Source organism: Gigantopelta aegis, chromosome 2, assembly GCF_016097555.1.
Source record: "Gigantopelta aegis isolate Gae_Host chromosome 2, Gae_host_genome, whole genome shotgun sequence".
In the NCBI taxonomy this organism is placed as follows: Eukaryota; Metazoa; Mollusca; class Gastropoda; order Neomphalida; family Peltospiridae; genus Gigantopelta; species Gigantopelta aegis.
In genome coordinates, this window is record NC_054700.1 from 3,030,880 (window position 1) to 3,052,007 (window position 21,128).

The 21,128-nt window shown below is 38.7% G+C and overlaps 1 protein-coding gene across 5 annotated transcripts in view; it reads left to right on the forward strand.

Annotated features, from left to right (window-relative positions):
- The first annotated feature begins 253 nt into the window (after positions 1-253).
- LOC121379838 (myelin expression factor 2-like) overlaps positions 254-21,128 on the forward strand; it is a 38,890-nt gene continuing 18,015 nt past the window's right edge. For 4 of the 5 annotated variants that reach the window (XR_005958852.1, XR_005958851.1, XR_005958850.1 and 1 more), the window contains exons 1-11: positions 254-375; positions 7,286-7,440; positions 8,268-8,328; positions 8,918-9,011; positions 10,278-10,577; positions 15,350-15,503; positions 16,142-16,234; positions 16,757-16,828; positions 17,615-18,261; positions 19,695-19,746; positions 20,099-20,197. Coding sequence is in view for 2 of the 5 variants with exons in the window: in XM_041508493.1 (XP_041364427.1) it covers positions 287-375; positions 7,286-7,440; positions 8,268-8,328; positions 8,918-9,011; positions 10,278-10,577; positions 15,350-15,503; positions 16,142-16,234; positions 16,757-16,828; positions 17,615-18,261; positions 19,695-19,746; positions 20,099-20,197 (1,816 nt within the window). In the remaining 3 variants the exon portion in view is untranslated. Of the gene's footprint in view, positions 376-7,285; positions 7,441-8,267; positions 8,329-8,917; positions 9,012-10,277; positions 10,578-15,349; positions 15,504-16,141; positions 16,235-16,756; positions 16,829-17,614; positions 18,262-18,632; positions 18,654-19,691; positions 19,747-20,098; positions 20,198-21,128 lie in introns of all 5 variants that reach the window. The other variant, XM_041508508.1, reaches the window with a different exon arrangement.

Genomic DNA, 21,128 nt, shown 5'->3' on the forward strand with positions numbered 1-21,128 from the left:
AAGGACGCATTCCGATTCCAATCGGAACTCCTCGTACATTTCTACGAAATATATATAAATATACCAATCGGAACACCTCGTCACATTCCGCTACGCTAGATGTATATATTGCGTAGAAATGTACGAGGAGTTCCGATTGATAAATATACATCTAGCGTAGCGGAATGTGACGAGGAGTTTCGATTGATTCTGATTCGTGAACTGATCGGAAAACTCCGATTGGCTCGATAGATTCGGAATATTTCGGTACATTACGGATTGTTCATAAACGGAGAAACAGAACAAAATGGCCGATTTGAATTATGAAGAGCCTGTTGTGGACAATGGAAATAGAGAATATTCTCCAGAAAGAACGCCTGTTAAGCCAAGCAGACGGTATCCTATTGAAACATTATTCCGAGTACCTATGCTAGTTAAAGTAACAAATCCAGCAAATAAGATACAACCAATGTAATGAATCAATCCAATGAGAAGAAATTTCGTAGCGTTTTAACTTTTATTGAATTCTATGTCTTGATGATGATTTCATGTTATTAGGGACTGCAGACACTTAAAATAATAAGAATGATAGTGATATATATATATATATACATATATATTTTCGCTGTATTGATATATATATATATATATACATATATATTTTCGCTGTATTGATGGAACACCTTAAAAAAGTTGCTCGAACGCCCTAAATTGAAAATTATCTATTCAGGCGAAATAACTCTGTTTACGGTTTAGCAAACACCGAAGAGACACTCTTTCCCCACCCCCACCCCCACCCCTACCCCGGGAAAAAAAAAAAAAGTGGAAATTAGTTTTACACTTATGCAACCACTGTAATTGCCTGTGGCAATTGGCAGTGTCTTGGAGATTTCCACAGAGTTTTTTGTTTTATTGCTGTGGACTATTTTGGATTTATTTTTTTCAAGGTCTGTTTTATCCTTATTGATAAAAATAAAATATACTTTGTGAACTGAAAACAGATTAAAAGTAAATATTAAAACAGTAATTGCACCATTATTACTAAGTATCTGAATCTCAGCGCCATCATCACATGTAAATTATCAGCATTAAGTGAGTTACAACTGAACTAGGTCATTGAACTGTGTTCATAGCATACAGTACATTGCAGGGACCATTGGACTTGATGTGTTATGGTGAAGTATGGCGATCTCGCCCCGGGCGAGTTCGCCAGGACTTATTTTCATCGTTAGGCGAAGTTATCATACATATTAGACTTGCTAGAAGACATATATTACAACATATATTATAGTATATATCTACTGTTATTATCAGCATGTTTTTGTGCCAAAACTACAGGGTTATACCACTTATACTACTAGTTTTGTGTTGGGATACGTTGTGGCGAGATCGCCATATTTACTTCCGTGTTGCATGTCTGTTTAGCGAAGTCGCCAGTACATTATAACTCAACAATATTCAAGTTACAAGCTGTTTTATGTTTACTTCATTAAGTAAATACATGTGCAGTAGTCATGGTTTGATTTTCTTGTTGTAAAATGTAATACATTGGTAGTTTACATTTCTGACGATTTCACTTGCAAGCCGGGCGAGATCGCCAGGATTTTTCTTGTTTAAGTTTACAGTTTATTATAATAAATACACGTAAAGTACACCCATTATGGTTTGTTTCATCATGTAATGTAACATTTTTTAAGTTTACATTTCTTATTATTTAACTTTTTCAGGCTGTGGCGAGATCGCCAGGATTTTCTCAGTGTAGCATTTTTATGTTGGGTGAAGTTGTCACACGTTACTACGCAACTATTTGTCATAAGTGCACACTTTGATGTTCAATTTGGTATAATGATACAGCGTGTCCCAACACAAAACTAGTAGTATAAGTGGTATAACCCTGTAGTTTTGGCACAAAAACATGCTGATAATGACAGTAGATATATACTATAATATATGTTGTAATATATGTCTTCTAGCAAGTCTAATATGTATGATAACTTTGCCTAACGATGAAAATAAGTCCTGGCGAACTCGCCCGGGGCGACTTCGCCAGGGCGAGATCGCCAGGCTCCGTTATGGTTGGCCTGATGATGAGATATTTGTAGATATACATATATATAGAAAGAGATAGTGCCGATAATTTAATAAAAATTTCTCCATCATTTATATTGGCAAATTATACAACTCTTTTCTGGTGCCAAGTGGCTTAATCCAGAGAAAGAAAAACTTTACTGATTTACTTGGCCTTGAAAGGGGGCATTCGGTTTTGATGACAGATTTCCTAATAGAAATTATTAAAGAAAATTAGTTTAATTCTATATCACATTAAATATATTCTGACACTTTAATGTACTATACATCCTGAAATTAACTTGTCATGCGCGATTAATTGTGTCAGCTTTTGCTTGACTATTGGGCAATTAGGCCATTCGGTTTTGATTAATAGGTTTACGGATCCGCCAGTTCATTAAAAAGTCCTGCTGGAAAAATAAAAATGCAAACCTACATTTTTTTAACTGTTCTGACCAACAAAAAAAACCCCGGCGTCGTAGCAGGCCATCGGTCTGCAGGCTGGTAGGTACTGGGTTCGGATCCCAGTCGAGGCATGGGATTTTTAATCCAGATACCGACTCCAAACCCTGAGTGAGTGCTCTTCAAGGCTCAATGGGTAGGTGTAAACCACTTGCACTGACCAGTGATCCATAACTGGTTCGACAAAGACTGGTTTGTGCTATCCTGCCTGTGGGAAATGCAAATAAAAGATCCCTTGCTGCTAATCGGAAGAGTAGCCCATGTAGTGGCGATAGCGGGTTTCCTCTCAAAATCTGTGTGGTCCTTAACCATATGTCTGACGCCATATAACCGTAAATAAAATGTGTTGAGTGCATCGTTAAATAAAACACTTCTTTCTGACAAAAAAAAAAAGAAAGTAATTCAAGGGTATTTTCCCCCAAATTATACTTGTCAAATCATATTCTGTCTTTGTTAAATTATTTATTCAGAAGTACGTTGCGTTTTGACTTTGCCGTGTACTGTGCGGGTGCACAGGTGCATGGCCACCATCTTGTTGTTGTTATTGATACTTGCGGAAAGTGGCTATATGTCGAAATCAGAATTTCAAGTAGCAGAATTGAACAGTTTATCGTAGTATGTCTGTATTAACTAATTCAACATCATAGATACATATCAAAAGTATAAATCAATAAGCATCTATGTATAATACAGTATTTATATGCCTGAATGCCAAAGCAGAAAAATTACGACATGTGCAGACCAATTTCTGTTGAATCCGGGTCGTTTCGCCCTAAAACCATTTCGAACCCTGTGTTGTTTCGCCCTTAGACCTGTTCACCCAGGGTTGGTTCGTTCTAAAATCTTATTCGTACGGAGTCGTTTTGCCCCAAAAGTGAGTCGATTCACCCCGATTATATATTTATTAGTGTAATTGTTTTGAAATAACATGAATATATCCACATTAGTTATTTAACCTTTAGACTACTGGATTAATTTTTAACAAAAACCATGTTGAGTGGGTACAAGTTTATAACTTTTACTCACATATATTCACTTAAATGTTTTATAAATACATGAAATAAAGTTCATGTATGAATCGGTACGTATTATTTTCGTGTCTTTTTTGTAATTTTTATTATTTTTAGATCGGCTAATGGTGATTAAAATTAGACAAAAAATCGAAAAAGTTGCGCTTATTTACAGGCATTTGTGGCCAGCTGTCCAGTATTTATGTTCATTATTCCCGATAACTGGTTTTCTGACCAGAATTTTTTTTTAAACCCCAACTACGATTCATATTGCAATATTTGGTAATTTTCGTTGTTGGTAAAATGATCAAATTTATTATCAAATTAGCTGTCACAATCAGCTATCGATCTCTGAAAATGACCGCGATGTGCCGCCATTGTTGTCGAGCGAAAATACTTGCCGAAAACCACTATTTGAACTCAAAATTTGAAGGTATTTTCAATTGAAAAAATCAAAACAAAAGTACCATTTTGAAAAAAAAATCTTTTTTCTTTAATTATATTTCCGTTTCCGGTGAGTGTCATGTGCAAAATGGCGGGAAATATGAATTGGGGAATGCACTGTATACAGTGTACAGTATGTCAACTGACGTGACGTCGGGCGAGATATCTTGCCTGTAGTACTCAGAAGGTTAAACGAGATATAAATACTGTAAAACCCAGGAAGCAGAATGGTAGTGAATGAGAAAGTACATGCAACTACAAAATCCATTTGCAACATATGTGTGTGTGTGTGTGTGTGTGTTCATGATGAATAATCTGGATTTGAAAATTTTCTTTTTTTTTTCCTCCGACAGAATTTTTTTTTTTTTTAAATGGATCCAAAACGTTTTATTTTTTATTTCGACCACCTACATATATTTTGTGAAAACAAATCCGTATACTGAATTAGTCTGTCTTGCCTACGATGAATTGTGCTCTAGTTGTTTTAAATGTATTAGAATTTAGAATTTTGATCTTTGTTTGTTTTAATAGCATGTGACACATAGCTTGCTGGACTAGTGCTGGACAAAACATAGAAATAAATGCATCGCATTATTAATACAGATAACACAATCTTGCATTTTTAGCATTAATATTATGATCGCATTAGTTTCAGGATCTACGGTAATTAAAATATAAAGATTGTACTGGCACGTCACTGCAGACTGACTACACTGTATATAAATTGTCATCCCCTTGCAACGTGATTGTTCTTGATCATAAATAAATCTTACAGCATATTGGCAAACAAAACCAATAACAAACTCATCATTAAAAAATTTCTTACAATCCAGAGTTGCAAACATGTTAATGGTAAAATTGCTGTGAAAAATTCTGTGGACACTACTTTTCCACAGCAAATTTGCAGATTGTTATAAAAATTTACAAATTGCAAATATGAGAAGTGACAGCTAGCCCTGTATTTTACATCAGTTAAAAATTGTGTTTATTTACCGGCATTTGTGGCCAGATGTCTGGTATTTATGTCCATTGTTCCCAATAACTGTTTTTCTGACCCACATTTTTTGCGATTCATATCCCAACAGTCAAATTTATTATCAAATTAACTGTCACAATCAGTTATTAATGCCTGAAAATTACAGTGATGTGCCGCCATTGTTAAAGATAGAGTAAACTCAAACATGAGATTTATGTGTTGGAAAGATGCATACCCGGACCACCAACACATACTGACACTTTAACAAAATGAAAAACGCGTAATTTTAGAGTTAATAAAAAAAACATGATTATTCCTGCTAACTGGGGGCAGCCATTTTGTTTAGTTTTTGTGACGTCCGGTGGTATAGCTTAGGGCGAAGTGACGTCAGCTCCGTCCAACTTCTCTATTATGCACAGTGTAAACAAACACTCTAATTTACGATAAGGCGCTTCGCTTTCATCAACCTGACTTGTAAAACAACATAAATGATTTGATAGTATAATAAACTATTTAACTAAATATATTTCAATTTGCATCAATAGAACGAAATGGAGTTATAGTATTTTTCTTTTTTAAAAAATCCAAAGAAAAAAATGCATATTATTAGGCCTATTGGTATGCTACATTCGAGCAAAAACAACCACTCACGATACCCAAGTGATAATTTGATTTTCTTTGGGACTACGTAATTGGTCAGTTTTTTTTATTTTAAATAGGAAAGTCTACTTAATCAAGGGTTTTACAGAATTACTTACAGTAATAACTCAGGACTGCTGGTCGATTACGATTAGAGGGGTGTCCGTGCGGTTAACACGCAATACCCTATGATCTTAATAAAAGAGGCACATATTTTTAGTGTGTCTTGACACAGTGTCTGGGGACCGTCCAAATATACACCTGCCAATCAGGAACCACGGGTACAGGCCACGGAAAGAAAAGACCAATTAACTAACAAAACACTCCGATTATTATTTCAGTACGTGGGTTAATTTATGTACAAACCATAATACAGTTATTTCAACACTTTGACAATGGTGATTTATTTTGTATTAATAATATATAATTGTTGCTGGCTTACTGGGATGACTATTATTACAGAATATTGCGATGCATCCGCAAAAATCAGGTATGTTTTGTTTATTCAGTTCGAAGACTAATTCCTAACGTGACACATTAGGTATTACGTAACCACCAGCTCGCCAGAGGGCGTCTTCACTGGGATGATACAAAATGGCTGCACCCATTATATATATTAGCTGTCACATTTAACCGTTTTATTAATTAACTATATGATCATACTTGTTGATATTAAGCAATAATGTGCATTATATATCGCTGAATATGCATACCAGGTCAAATGCCTTAATTGTCCCTTCCTTTAAGCACTTTTCCAACTCAAAATACATTGAAATTTAACAAAAAACTGAAGCTGCCATACTCTCAATTAATCTGTCTCCTGTTCTATTATTATTTCCCGTAAGTGCTGTGTGCAAAACAGTGGGAAATATGAATTGGGGAATGCACTATAATGTGTACAATATGTCGACTTGCGTTTGGGGAGATATCTCGCTTGCGGTATCCAGAAGGGCAACTGTCATGATAATAATCCCATTTTTTAAAGAAAATTATTAGTGCAACAGTTCAACTTGCCCTAAAACCAACTTGCCTCAATGGATTGGTCACTTCGCCCTCAAATGTTTAGTTAGCATGCCGCCCCCCCCCCCCACCCCCAATTTTTTTTAAATGACCAACTCACCCTGGGCAGTGTTTGGTCTACTGCATTATATTCCATGCCAGAATATTACTACGGGTTGAAAGGTGTGAACTGTTATAGTAGTTCGTAATGTAAGTGTAAGAAAACAAAATATGCCTTAGATTTTAGTACCATTTAAAGGAAAGTCTTTCCTTGTCATGAGATAATCTAGACCAGGCACCACTATTGTTGTAACTTGGATACATTTTGGCACATAATAGCATCAGATTAAATGGTGTGCCAGTGGCTAGTAAATGAGTAATGTTCCACACATGTACATGTTGTATTGATCAGCTAAAGCCGAGACACCCAATAGCCAATGTGTATTTTTGTGCTGAGGTGTCGTTAAACATTCATTCATTTAGATCACTTTACACGACACAACTCGACTATGACAGTCACGTCACATCGTGAGCCACGATCCGTTCACACTGTATAACAGCTGTCACATACCACCGGGCTGACTAAAACTCAGTCGCAAACTTGATTTTCAATGCATACTACACAATGCGACTAAACTCAAACAGTTACATTGATGTGTTTTGATAATGTGATCTTAGCTTTACTGGAATCTTTTACGTTACGTTGTAGGTCCCGATCACGGTCACGGTCACCCATTCGGAGATCACGCTCGCGGTCACCACGGCGACGGAGGTCAGTGAATCTCATGTCGAAACGTGTGATGGTCAGCAACATTCCTTACGAGATGAAGTGGCAGCACATCAAAGACATCTTCAGAAAGGAAGGTACGTCTTGTCTGTGAACGGGGCGGGACGTAGCCCAGTGGTAAAGCACTTGTCTGATGTGTGGCCGGTCTAGGATCGATCCCTGTCAGTGGGCCTATCGTTCCCACCAGTGCACCACAACGTATATCTAAAGCTATGGTATGTGCTAACCTGTCTGTGGGATGGTGTATTTAATAGATCTGTTCCTTGCTACAGGGCTCAAATTTAACAGCGGCATGCAGCAAATTGCTGCAGTGCCATATCATATGCCCCAATGACCTGAACATTATTTTGTATGTTACTAATTGGCCATCATACTCGAACACGATCAGTCAAAAGGCCTTGCCCTGTAATTTGCTAAATTCACAGCCTGTTGCTACTAATGGAAAAATGTAGTGGGTTTCCTCTCTGAGACTGTTATGTAAGAATTAACAAATGTTTGACATCCAATAGCTGATGATTAATAAATGAATGTGCTCTAGTGGTGTTTTTGAACAAAACAAACTTCAACTTTTTCAACTAATTTAAATATTGTTTCATTAATTTGAATGGTTGCTTAATATAATTTTTATGTACATGTAAAACAAATATAAATGATTTTGTGCACTCATTTAAAAAAACAAGTTTTTATAATCTTCACACAGACCATATATAGTAACTACCTAATTGGTACGTCAGTAATTTTACTGAATGGACGCTGTCATTTTGTTTTATTGGCTTAGTAGCGAAAACATTGTATAGACCACTGAGTGGCACGGACAGCACATTTTTCACAAGCAATGCGGCCCTAGCTCTTGAACGTTGAAAATGGATCTTTAATTGATTGGATGCTTTGGGTTGTGTTTCAGTTGGTGACGTGTCTTATGTGAATATGTTTGAAACGCCTGATGGAAAATCGAGTGGTTCGTGGTAGGTGTATTTGATTATTGTCTTGTTTCAAGTATTAATTCAGGGATACTAAATCAAAATACAGTCCATTTCACCTGCTAAAACACACACAAAAATTGCATGTTATTTTTCCAGAGACAGATGTATGTACAGTTATCTTATCTGCTATTTAGGTCATGATTCTATTCTATTTTAAATCCATAATGCTCTGAACTACATTTGAGAGGTCCTAATTATCCACACACTATAAAAAGGCCATATGTTTTCTTAGCAGGACATATATTTTTGGTCTGCTATTTAAAAACAATAAGGGCAGGCTGTATTTCACAGCGTATTTCAAGTCCTGTAATTGCTCTACATGCAATGCTGTGACTAGGACGTCATGGCAGACCCTCGGATGTCACGGAAATGTATCGTTTCCGGTAGTATGTAGGTAAAATCACAGAAGCGAACAAACGTTTTTATCTTTGTAGCATACCTAAACACTAAATATCCTGCATTTTTCTCTCTCTCTCTTTCCCTCCCTCTCTCTCTCTCTCTCTCTCTCTCTCTCTCTCTCTCTCTCTTTACTTTAAAAATCTCTTGTATTTTTCTCTTTTCCTTCTTTCAGTGTTGTTGAAATGAAGACAATGGATCTTACAAGAAAGGCAATTGAGGTTATGCATAAATTCAAAGTCAAGGACAGATTCCTGACCGTTCGAGAGGTAGGATAGACATTTTCCACCTGTTTTTAGATTCCGGTTAGACAAAAGAAATTATGACATATTTTCACTGGCCTCTTATCTAGGAATATGCCCACACACTCCATGCTAAGCTCATAATGAGTTGTCTTGACTTTTCGGCTTATTTCTGGTCAAATACGGTATGTCCATTTAATATTTCTGTTACATAATTAAGTTAATGTATTATTTTACATTACCGAAATTTGACCAGAAATAAGCACACGGGGCCAAGACAACTTATTATGAGGTTAGCATGGTGTGAGCTTATTCCCAGACAAGGGGCCTGTTTTGTTTTTAAAAATATATTTAATTAAACAAGCCAGGAAGAACACAAAGAAGTATACTGCTTGGCATTAACAAGTTGTCTGGATCAAAGTTTAATTGTTTGTGACAGTATTCTTTCAGAAGGTTTGACCTTTTAAATGAACTTCGAGCAAACCTGCATTTTCATTTTATTTATTGTGATACGGGGGATGTGTGTGGTTACTTACGAATAAAGGCCTCATTTGTTAAATGCCTTCAAAAAGTAGGGGAGCTTATTCAAAGAAATGGGCCAGGTAGCGCTCCAATATGGTACTGTTATGCTAGATAACTCTTTTTCTTTTTGTTTGGTTCTGATTCAGGGGGGAAAGCAATTAAAAAAAAAAAAATCAATTTATATTGTTTTGCATCATTCCTGTTTAAACAAAGGGCAAAATGTGAAATAGTGGACTAATCTTATTTCTCAAAGAATGGACGCAGCCAATTCTGATTACAAGTCGGTCCTCTAAATGTATGAGCATTTTTTTTTATTTCACTCTAAATCAAGGGTGGGACATAGCCCAGTGGTAAAGCACTCACTTGATGCACGGTCGGCTTAGGATCGATCCCTGTCGTTGGGCCCATTGAGCTATTTCTCGTTCTAGCCAGTGCACCACGACTGGTATATCAAAGGCCGTGGTATGTGCTATCCTGTCTATAGGATAGTGCATATAAAAAATCCCTTGCTACTAATGGAAAAAATGTAGCGGATTTTCTCTCTAAGACTACGTGTCAAAATTACCAAATGTTTGACATCTAATAGCCGATGATTAATAAATCATTGTGCTCTAGTGTGTCTTTAAACAAAACTAACTTTTGCATTATAAATCAAGTGCCATATATTATTCTACGTTGGAGACATAATTAGTTGTAGTTTAGAATATGTTGGGTGGTCATCTCAAACATCTGTTCCCTTTCCTGTTTTTAAATGTGGATCATTTCCTCTAGGAGCGAGAGAGTGACCTACGGCGACAGGAGATGTATGGCGGCGGTGGTGGCGGCGGTATGGGGAACATGTCTCAGGGAGGCGGTGGAAACGTCGGCCTTGGTATGGGTGGTGGCGGTATGGGCGGAGGCGGAATGGGCGGAGGCGGAATGGGCGGAGGCGGAATGGGCGGAGGTGGTGTTGGCGGAGGGGTGGGCATGGTCGGCAGTCAGAACATGGGAATGGGCGGCCCCATCAACAACCGTATCCTACAGCAGCTCGGAATCGAAGGACCGCTTTCAAACACGGTGTTTATCCACAATGTAAGTTCACTTTTCTCTTTCTTGACCGCTTTCAAACACGGTGTTTTTATCCACAATGTAAGTACACTTTTCTCTTTCTTGACCGCTCTCAAACACGGTGTTTATCCACAATGTAAGTACACTTTTCTCTTTCTTTACCGCTCTCAAACACGGTGTTTATCCACAATGTAAGTACACTTTTCTCTTTCTTTACCGCTCTCAAACACGGTGTTTATCCACAATATAAGTACACTTTTCTCTTTCTTGACCGCTCTCAAACACGGTTTTTATCCACAATGTAAGTTCACTTTTCTCTTTCTTGACCGCTCTCAAACACGGTGTTTATCCACAATGTAAGTTCACTTTTCTCTTTCTTGACCGCTCTCAAACACGGTGTTTATCCACAATGTAAGTTCACTTTTCTCTTTCTTGACCACTTTCAAACACGGTGTTTATCCACAATGTAAGTTCACTTTTCTCTTTCTTGACCACTTTCAAACACGGTGTTTATCCACAATGTAAGTACACTTTTCTCTTTCTTGACCACTCTCAAACACGGTGTTTATCCACAATGTAATTTCACTTTTCTCTTTCTTGACCGCTTTCAAACACGGTGTTTTTATCCACAATGTAAATTCACTTTTCTCTTTCTTGACCGCTCTCAAACACAGTGTTTATCCACAATGTAAGTACACTTTTCTCTTTCTTGACCGCTTTCAAACAGTGTTTATCCACAATGTAAATTCACTTTTCTCTTTCTTGACCGCTCTCAAACACAGTGTTTATCCACAATATAAGTACACTTTTCTCTTTCTTGACCGCTTTCAAACACAGTGTTTATCCACAATGTAAATTCACTTTTCTCTTTCTTGACCGCTCTCAAACACGGTGTTTATCCACAATGTAAGTTCACTTTTCTCTTTCTTGACCACTCTCAAACACGGTGTTTATCCACAATGTAAATTCACTTTTCTCTTTCTTGACCGCTCTCAAACACAGTGTTTATCCACAATGTAATTTCACTTTTCTCTTTCTTGACCGCTCTCAAACACGGTGTTTTTATCCACAATGTAAATTCACTTTTCTCTTTCTTGACCGCTCTCAAACATGGTGTTTATCCACAATGTAAGTACACTTTTCTCTTTCTTGACCGCTCTCAAACACGGTGTTTATCCACAATGTAAGTTCACTTTTCTCTTTCTTGACCACTTTCAAACACGGTGTTTATCCACAATGTAAGTTCACTTTTCTCTTTCTTGACCACTCTCAAACACGGTGTTTATCCACAATGTAAGTTCACTTTTCTCTTTCTTGACCACTCTCAAACACGGTGTTTATCCACAATGTAAGTTCACTTTTCTCTTTCTTGACCGCTCTCAAACACGGTGTTTATCCACAATGTAAGTACACTTTTCTCTTTCTTGACCGCTCTCAAACACGGTGTTTATCCACAATGTAATTTCACTTTTCTCTTTCTTGACCGCTTTCAAACACGGTGTTTTTATCCACAATGTAAATTCACTTTTCTCTTTCTTGACCGCTCTCAAACACGGTGTTTATCCACAATGTAAGTACACTTTTCTCTTTCTTGACCGCTCTCAAACACGGTGTTTATCCACAATGTAAGTACACTTTTCTCTTTCTTGACCGCTCTCAAACACGGTGTTTATCCACAATGTAAGTACACTTTTCTCTTTCTTGACCGCTCTCAAACACGGTGTTTATCCACAATGTAAGTTCACTTTTCTCTTTCTTGACCGCTCTCAAACACGGTGTTTATCCACAATGTAAGTTCACTTTTCTCTTTCTTGACCGCTCTCAAACACGGTGTTTATCCACAATGTAAGTTCACTTTTCTCTTTCTTGACCGCTCTCAAACACGGTGTTTATCCACAATGTAAGTACACTTTTCTCTTTCTTGACCGCTCTCAAACACGGTGTTTATCCACAATGTAAGTACACTTTTCTCTTTCTTGACCGCTCTCAAACACGGTGTTTATCCACAATGTAAGTTCACTTTTCTCTTTCTTGACCGCTCTCAAACACGGTGTTTATCCACAATGTAAGTACACTTTTCTCTTTCTTGACCGCTCTCAAACACGGTGTTTATCCACAATGTAAGTTCACTTTTCTCTTTCTTGACCGCTCTCAAACACGGTGTTTATCCACAATGTAAGTTCACTTTTCTCTTTCTTGACCGCTCTCAAACACGGTGTTTATCCACAATGTAAGTTCACTTTTCTCTTTCTTGACCGCTCTCAAACACGGTGTTTATCCACAATGTAAGTTCACTTTTCTCTTTCTTGACCGCTCTCAAACACGGTGTTTATCCACAATGTAAGTTCACTTTTCTCTTTCTTGACCGCTCTCAAACACGGTGTTTATCCACAATGTAAGTTCACTTTTCTCTTTCTTGACCGCTCTCAAACACGGTGTTTATCCACAATGTAAGTACACTTTTCTCTTTCTTGACCGCTCTCAAACACGGTGTTTATCCACAATGTAAGTTCACTTTTCTCTTTCTTGACCGCTCTCAAACACGGTGTTTATCCACAATGTAAGTACACTTTTCTCTTTCTTGACCGCTCTCAAACACGGTGTTTATCCACAATGTAAGTACACTTTTCTCTTTCTTGACCGCTCTCAAACACGGTGTTTATCCACAATGTAAGTACACTTTTCTCTTTCTTGACCGCTCTCAAACACGGTGTTTATCCACAATGTAAGTACACTTTTCTCTTTCTTGACCGCTCTCAAACACGGTGTTTATCCACAATGTAAGTACACTTTTCTCTTTCTTGACCGCTCTCAAACACGGTGTTTATCCACAATGTAAGTACACTTTTCTCTTTCTTGACCGCTCTCAAACACGGTGTTTATCCACAATGTAAGTACACTTTTCTCTTTCTTGACCACTCTCAAACACGGTGTTTATCCACAATGTAAGTTCACTTTTCTCTTTCTTGACCGCTTTCAAACACGGTGTTTTTATCCACAATGTAAGTACACTTTTCTCTTTCTTGACCGCTCTCAAACACGGTGTTTATCCACAATGTAAGTTCACTTTTCTCTTTCTTGACCGCTCTCAAACACGGTGTTTATCCACAATGTAAGTTCACTTTTCTCTTTCTTGACCGCTCTCAAACACGGTGTTTATCCACAATGTAAGTTCACTTTTCTCTTTCTTGACCGCTCTCAAACACGGTGTTTATCCACAATGTAAGTTCACTTTTCTCTTTCTTGACCGCTCTCAAACACGGTGTTTATCCACAATGTAAGTACACTTTTCTCTTTCTTGACCGCTCTCAAACACGGTGTTTATCCACAATGTAAGTTCACTTTTCTCTTTCTTGACCGCTCTCAAACACGGTGTTTATCCACAATGTAAGTACACTTTTCTCTTTCTTGACCGCTCTCAAACACGGTGTTTATCCACAATGTAAGTACACTTTTCTCTTTCTTGACCGCTCTCAAACACGGTGTTTATCCACAATGTAAGTACACTTTTCTCTTTCTTGACCTCTCTCAAACACGGTGTTTATCCACAATGTAAGTACACTTTTCTCTTTCTTGACCTCTCTCAAACACGGTGTTTATCCACAATGTAAGTACACTTTTCTCTTTCTTGACCACTCTCAAACACGGTGTTTATCCACAATGTAAGTACACTTTTCTCTTTCTTGACCACTCTCAAACACGGTGTTTATCCACAATGTAAGTACACTTTTCTCTTTCTTGACCACTCTCAAACACGGTGTTTATCCACAATGTAAGTACACTTTTCTCTTTCTTGACCACTCTCAAACACGGTGTTTATCCACAATGTAAGTTCACTTTTCTCTTTCTTTCTCTTTCTTGACCGCTCTCAAACACGGTGTTTATCCACAATGTAAGTACACTTTTCTCTTTCTTGACCGCTCTCAAACACGGTGTTTATCCACAATGTAAGTACACTTTTCTCTTTCTTGACCTCTCTCAAACACGGTGTTTATCCACAATGTAAGTACACTTTTCTCTTTCTTGACCACTCTCAAACACGGTGTTTATCCACAATGTAAGTACACTTTTCTCTTTCTTGACCGCTCTCAAACACGGTGTTTATCCACAATGTAAGTACACTTTTCTCTTTCTTGACCGCTCTCAAACACGGTGTTTATCCACAATGTAAGTTCACTTTTCTCTTTCTTGACCGCTCTCAAACACGGTGTTTATCCACAATGTAAGTTCACTTTTCTCTTTCTTGACCGCTCTCAAACACGGTGTTTATCCACAATGTAAGTTCACTTTTCTCTTTCTTGACCGCTCTCAAACACGGTGTTTATCCACAATGTAAGTTCACTTTTCTCTTTCTTGACCGCTCTCAAACACGGTGTTTATCCACAATGTAAGTACACTTTTCTCTTTCTTGACCACTTTCAAACACGGTGTTTATCCACAATGTAAGTACACTTTTCTCTTTCTTGACCGCTCTCAAACACGGTGTTTATCCACAATGTAAGTTCACTTTTCTCTTTCTTGACCACTCTCAAACACGGTGTTTATCCACAATGTAAGTACACTTTTCTCTTTCTTGACCTCTCTCAAACACGGTGTTTATCCACAATGTAATTTCGCAAAAACACACAAGTGATTGAAACTGTAGGTAAATTATATATAACACTGTTGTTACTCAAGTCATATCTTTGGTGACCTATTCCCATTAAATTATATTGAATGTTATATTCCTCAATGATGTTTTGTTCACTTTGATTTTACCTTTATGCCATTTGTGACACACACACGTTTTCTTTCAGCTGGATTTCCGTGTGACGTGGCGTAAACTGAAGGATGTCTTCAAACTGGCTGGCAATGCAATAAAGGCCGATATCAAAGTAGACAAGGACGGCAAGAGTCGCGGCTTGGGAACGGTCCAGTTTGAAACTCCGCTGGAGGCCGTGCAAGCAATCTGTATCCTTTCGACATTTTTAGCATTTATATTTCTTTTTGTCCATAACCTGGCCTCTCTCTGCTATGTGCGTTTCCAGTATTAAATTTGACTGGTCCAAATGTTCCAACAGCCAGGGATTGGCTAAAATCTTCTGTTGTGTCATTTGTTACCTATTTCCAGTCACGTGATTGCCTATTCCTTGTTCTTCCTTTGCTCTTTGGGGGCGGGATGCAACCCAGTTGTAAAGTGCTTGCTTTATGCACAATTGGTCTGGGATCGATCCCTGTTGGGGGGGGGGGGGGTATCATTGGACTATTTCTTGTTCCAGCCATTGCACCACGACTTGTATATCAAAGGCTGTGGTATGTGCTATCCTGTCTGTGGGATGGTGCATATAAAAGATCCCTTGCTACTAACAAAACAAATGGCCCTTGAATTTAGGAGATTAAAAAAAAAATGTTGGGAACATGTATTGCTTTCTGTCCTGGACAGGAGGTCTGGCGCAAATCAGAACTCATGCCCAGGAAGGACGTGCCTTAACCTTCAGTGGATATGGGCATGTTGACAGACTTTTCCTTCCTTCCATGTATTGCTTTAGCAGTACTCTCAGAATGCTTGTTAACTTTGTACATCTCTAGTTTTCTTAACCCATGATTAGCTATGTTCAACGGTCAGACGCTGTACGACCGGCAGATGATGGTCCGAATAGACAAGACGGAGGAGCCCAAACCACCGGCGCCACGACTGCCCAGTAAGTTGGTGAACGTCAGACACATTCGCACATCTGTAACGGGCCTCAGAAAATTGCGATAACGGTCGTTTCGTTCGCACATTGTTCTCGCAAAGCTAATTTTGCGTCACCTATTTCTTTATTTTTTTTGAGCAAAATTTTGAGCACCATTTACATACAAAGTGTAACACAAAGAGGAAATGGGTTCAATGGATTTATTTCTGCTTATCCAATAAATGGGTCACGCAGATTTTTAATTTTCAGAGGCCTGTGTAATGGTAATGGTTTTCAAGTAGCTTCGGTTGTATCACATTTAGAGTTTCATGGTGAACAAAAACATTGTCATGATTACCCAGTCACTTGGTGAATTTCAAACACATTCATATAATGTTAATGTTTTTCCACTTTTAAATTAAAAAACAAAAAAAAACCAACAACATTTATAGCAAATTTTGTGAATATTGTTGGAAAATGTGTGGTTGTGTTCAAATTCACTTATCATGTGTAATGATTTATAACTTCTCCACTGAATTATGTTTCCAGGTGGCCTGAGGTCTATAGGCATGGGGCTTGGTATAGGTGGAGCCCCCCTGCAGAATCTATCGCAGCTGCCGGGTGAGTACACAGTAGATCAAGACATAATATACTAACTACATTTAATTTAACATATTTCCGTTCATGTACAGTCACGATAGTGATTATTATTTAATGCAAATTTCCAACCAGTGCACCACTACTGGTCAAAGGTCGTGGTATATACTTTTCAGCCTGTGGGAAAGTGCATATAAAAGATCCCTTGCTGCATTAGGAGTCCGAATTACCAGATGTTTAACATCCAATAGCCAATGATTAATTAATCAATGTGCTCTAGTGGTGTCATTAAAAGAAAACAAACGTTAAGTTTAATGCAAATGTCCAACAGCTTTCAGCAATGTAAAGAAAAAAGCATATTCAAAATCTGTTCAAATTTCGAATCTTCACTTAATTATTTCAACAAATGTTTCCCAACTGTTCTGTGAGAAAGTGCATATAAAGTCGAGTCAAATTTGAGAAATAAAACCATGAGAAAAGTACACTGAATTTGGTGGCACTCATCATTAATTTCTGGCTTTAAAACTCTCTTCATTTCATTTCAACTTATTTTTGTGCTTATATCCAATTAAGGCTCAAGCACGCTGTCCTGGCACACATCTCGGCTATCTGTTGATTAGTGGTTAGATGTTAATGAGAGAGAAGAGGGTGTAGTGGTCTTACACCTACCCATTGAGTCATTAAAACTTGCTCTGGGTGTGAGCCGGTACTGGGCTGCGAACCGAGTACCTACCAGCCTTATGTCTGATGGCTTAACCACAACACCACTGAGATTATACTTCATTCTTCTCTTTTTTGTTTTTGTTTCAGGAGGTATGGACAGTGGAATTAGAGGTGGTGGAAGTGGCGGTATGGGTGGTGGTTTCGGTAGCATGTCTGGTATGGGCGGAATGGGCTCCATGGACATGGGCGGTGGGATGTCCAGCATGGGGGTTGGAATGTCTGGCAGTATGGGCGGGCTGTCTGGCAGCATGGGGGGCCTCTCTGGAAACATGGGGGGCATGTCTGGAAACGTCGGCGGACTGTCCAGCAGCATGGGCGGGATGTCTGGAGGTTTGGGCGGGATGGGGAGCGGGTCCAGCAGCCTGGGTGGGTCAATGGGGATGGGGGGAGGCATGGGGGGCATGTCCGGAGGCATGGGGATGGGAAGCAGCCTCGGGGGCATGGGGGGCAGCCTTGGCATGTCGGATAACTTCAGCTCGGGCATGGGGGGCATGTCGTCGAACCTCGGTTCCGGGATGGGCGGGGGGATGAAGGACTCGATGGGGGGGATGGGAAGTATGGGGGGATCCATGATGAACTCCAGTATGGGAGCGTGGGGCTCGGCCAACATCGGCTCCAGTGGCATGTCATCGAACTCTGGAGACTCGGGTCACTATGGCAACTACGGCTTGAATGACCGGCGGGGATCCAGCGGTCTGACGAGGCCGGACAACTGCACGGTTATTGTTAAAAATGTGAGTATTACTCAACACTATACGGTCCTCCTTCCTGCACAGTTATTGTTTTAAAATGTGAGTATTACTCGACACTATACCGTCCTCCTTCCTACATGGTTATTGTTTAAAAACGTGAGTATTACTCGACACTATACCGTCCTCCTTCCTGCACGGTTATTGTTTAAAACGTGGGTATTACTCGACACTATACGGTCCTCCTTCCTGCACGGTTATTGTTTAAAAACGTGAGTATTACTCGACACTATACGGTCCTCCTTCCTGCACGGTAATTGTTTAAAACGTGAGTATTACTCGACACCATACGGTCCTCCTTCCTGCACGGTTATTGTTTAAAACACGAGTATTACTCAACACCATACGGTCCTCCTAACTGCACGGTTATTGTTAAAAACATGAGTATTACTCGACACCATATGGTCCTCATTCCTGCACGGTTATTGTTTAAAAATGTGAGTATTACTCGACACTATATGGTCCTCCTTCCTGCACGGTTATTGTTAAAAACGTGAGTATTACTCGACACTAAGGTCCTCCTTCCCGCACGGTTATTGTTAAAAACGTGAGTATTACTTGACACTATACGGTCCTCCTTCCTGCACGGTTATTGTTAAAAACGTGAGTATTACTCGACACTATACGGTCCTTCCCAGTCTCCATGAACAATGTCTTTTGTAAATAATGTCAGTTTGATTTGATGTAAGAAGAAAAATAAAGTTGTTTTCGAAATGACAAAAAAAAAAAAGAGCCACTGTTTTTGTTTGTAATTTACAAAACAATCGGCTCAGAAATAGTCCTTCCCAGCCTCCATGAACAATATCTTTTGTAAATAATTTCATTTTGATTTAATGTAAGAAGAAAAGTAAAAGTGTTTTGGAACTGACAAAAAAAAAACCCACCACTGTTTTTGTTTGCAATTTACAAAACAGTCGAAATATAACTTAGTAAGACTACCATAGTGAGAAATATAACTTAGTAAGACTACCATAGTAAGAAATATAACTTAGTAAGACTACCATAGTGAGAAAATGGCGTTCCCTGTGGGAAGGACTATAGTTATTGTTATAGGCTAACTTCAGCAATTTAGGGTTGGAAACGTTACTGGTGATGTCGTTAAAGAAAACCAACTTTAACATGTAAGTTTAGAGAAGTTATTTAGTAAATAGACATGAATCACACATACGATGACTTTAATAATTTGTTCAGCTAGAGGACGGGACGTAGCCCAGTGGTACAGTGTTCACTTGATGCGCGGTCGGTGTGGGATCGATCCACGTCGGTGGGCCCATTGGGCTATTTCTCGTTCCAGCCAGTGCGGGTTTCCTCTCTCAATATCTATGTGGTCCTTAACCATATATCTGATGCCATATAACCGTAAATAATATGTGTTGAGTGCGTCGTTAAATAAACCATTTCTTTCTTTTTTCTTTAAGTTGCCGTATTCCTTTACCTGGCAAACTTTAAAGGATCGCTTTCAAGATGTCGGTAAGTTTGTTGTGATTTTACGTTTTTTTTGGTCCTTTTTATAACTAGGTACAAAATAATTGGGAAACCAAAACAAATTGCATTTTTTAATATACATACTTAACTAGATTTACTGTTCTATAACTGTTTGTAACTCGACTGTCATCTTTTGTTTTATTCAGTCTTGTCAAATTCCCAGATGACATATAACATTAAATATTTACTGACACATTAAATGAAGTATAATTAATTCATTTGTCCATCCATCCATCCATCCATCCATCCATCCATCCATCAGTCCATTCTTTCATTTATTCTTCATGATAAATTTTGATGTGTGTCACATGTTTTTATTTGTTATCCAATGTATCAGGCAAAGTAAAGTTTGCAGAGATAGAGAAGGAGAACGGAAGATCGTCTGGTGTTGGATACGTTCGATTTGGGAATCCCGGTGATGCTGAGAGAGCTGTCAGTATCCTTAAACAAAATATATGCGACTAGTTGGTACATCTTACCATTCTGGCGTGGGTCAGGGCTTAGCTCAGTGGTACAGCGCTCGCTTGATGTGCAGTCAGCAGGAATTGATCCCTGTCGGTGGGCCCATTGGGCTATTTCTTGTCACAGCCAGTGCACCACGACTGGTATATCAAAGGCCATGGTATGTGCTATCCTGTCTGTGGAATGGTGCATATAAAAGATCCCTTGCTGCTTATCAGAAAGTAGCCCATGACGTGGCAACAGGGGGTTTCCTCTCTCAATATCTGTGTGGTCCTTAACCATATGTCTGACGCCATATATAACCGTCATTAAAATGTGTTGAGTGCATTGTTAAATAAATAAAATTCTTTCTTTTCTCACCATTCTGGCTTTCATGCCCCGTGCTTATAAAACCTTTTGAATCTTAGATTCTATTAATAGAGTCTGGGGTGAGATTTAGCTCAGTCGGTTGGTCTCTCGCTTGAGGTCTTTGTGTCGCAGGATCGAACCATCTCAGTGGATCCATTCAGCTGATTGGATTTTTTCTCGTTCCAACAAGTGCACCACAACTGGTCAAAAGGCCGTGGTATGTGCTTTTCCTGTCTGCGTGAAAGTGCATATAAAAGATCCCTTGTTGCATTAGGAAAAATGTTGCGGGTTTCCTCTGATGACTATGAGTCAGAAATTACCAAATATTTGACGTCCAGTTGCTGATGATTAATTAATCAATGTGCTCTGGTGGTGGTGTTAAACAATCCAAACTTTAACTTTCAGTGTAATGTGGGGGTGGGATATATGTAGCCCAGTGGTAAAGCACTCGCTTGATGAGTACTTTAACTTTCAGTGTAATGTGGGGGTGGGATATATGTAGCCCAGTGGTAAAGCACTCGCTTAATGAGTGGTTGGTCTGGGATCAATCTACGTTT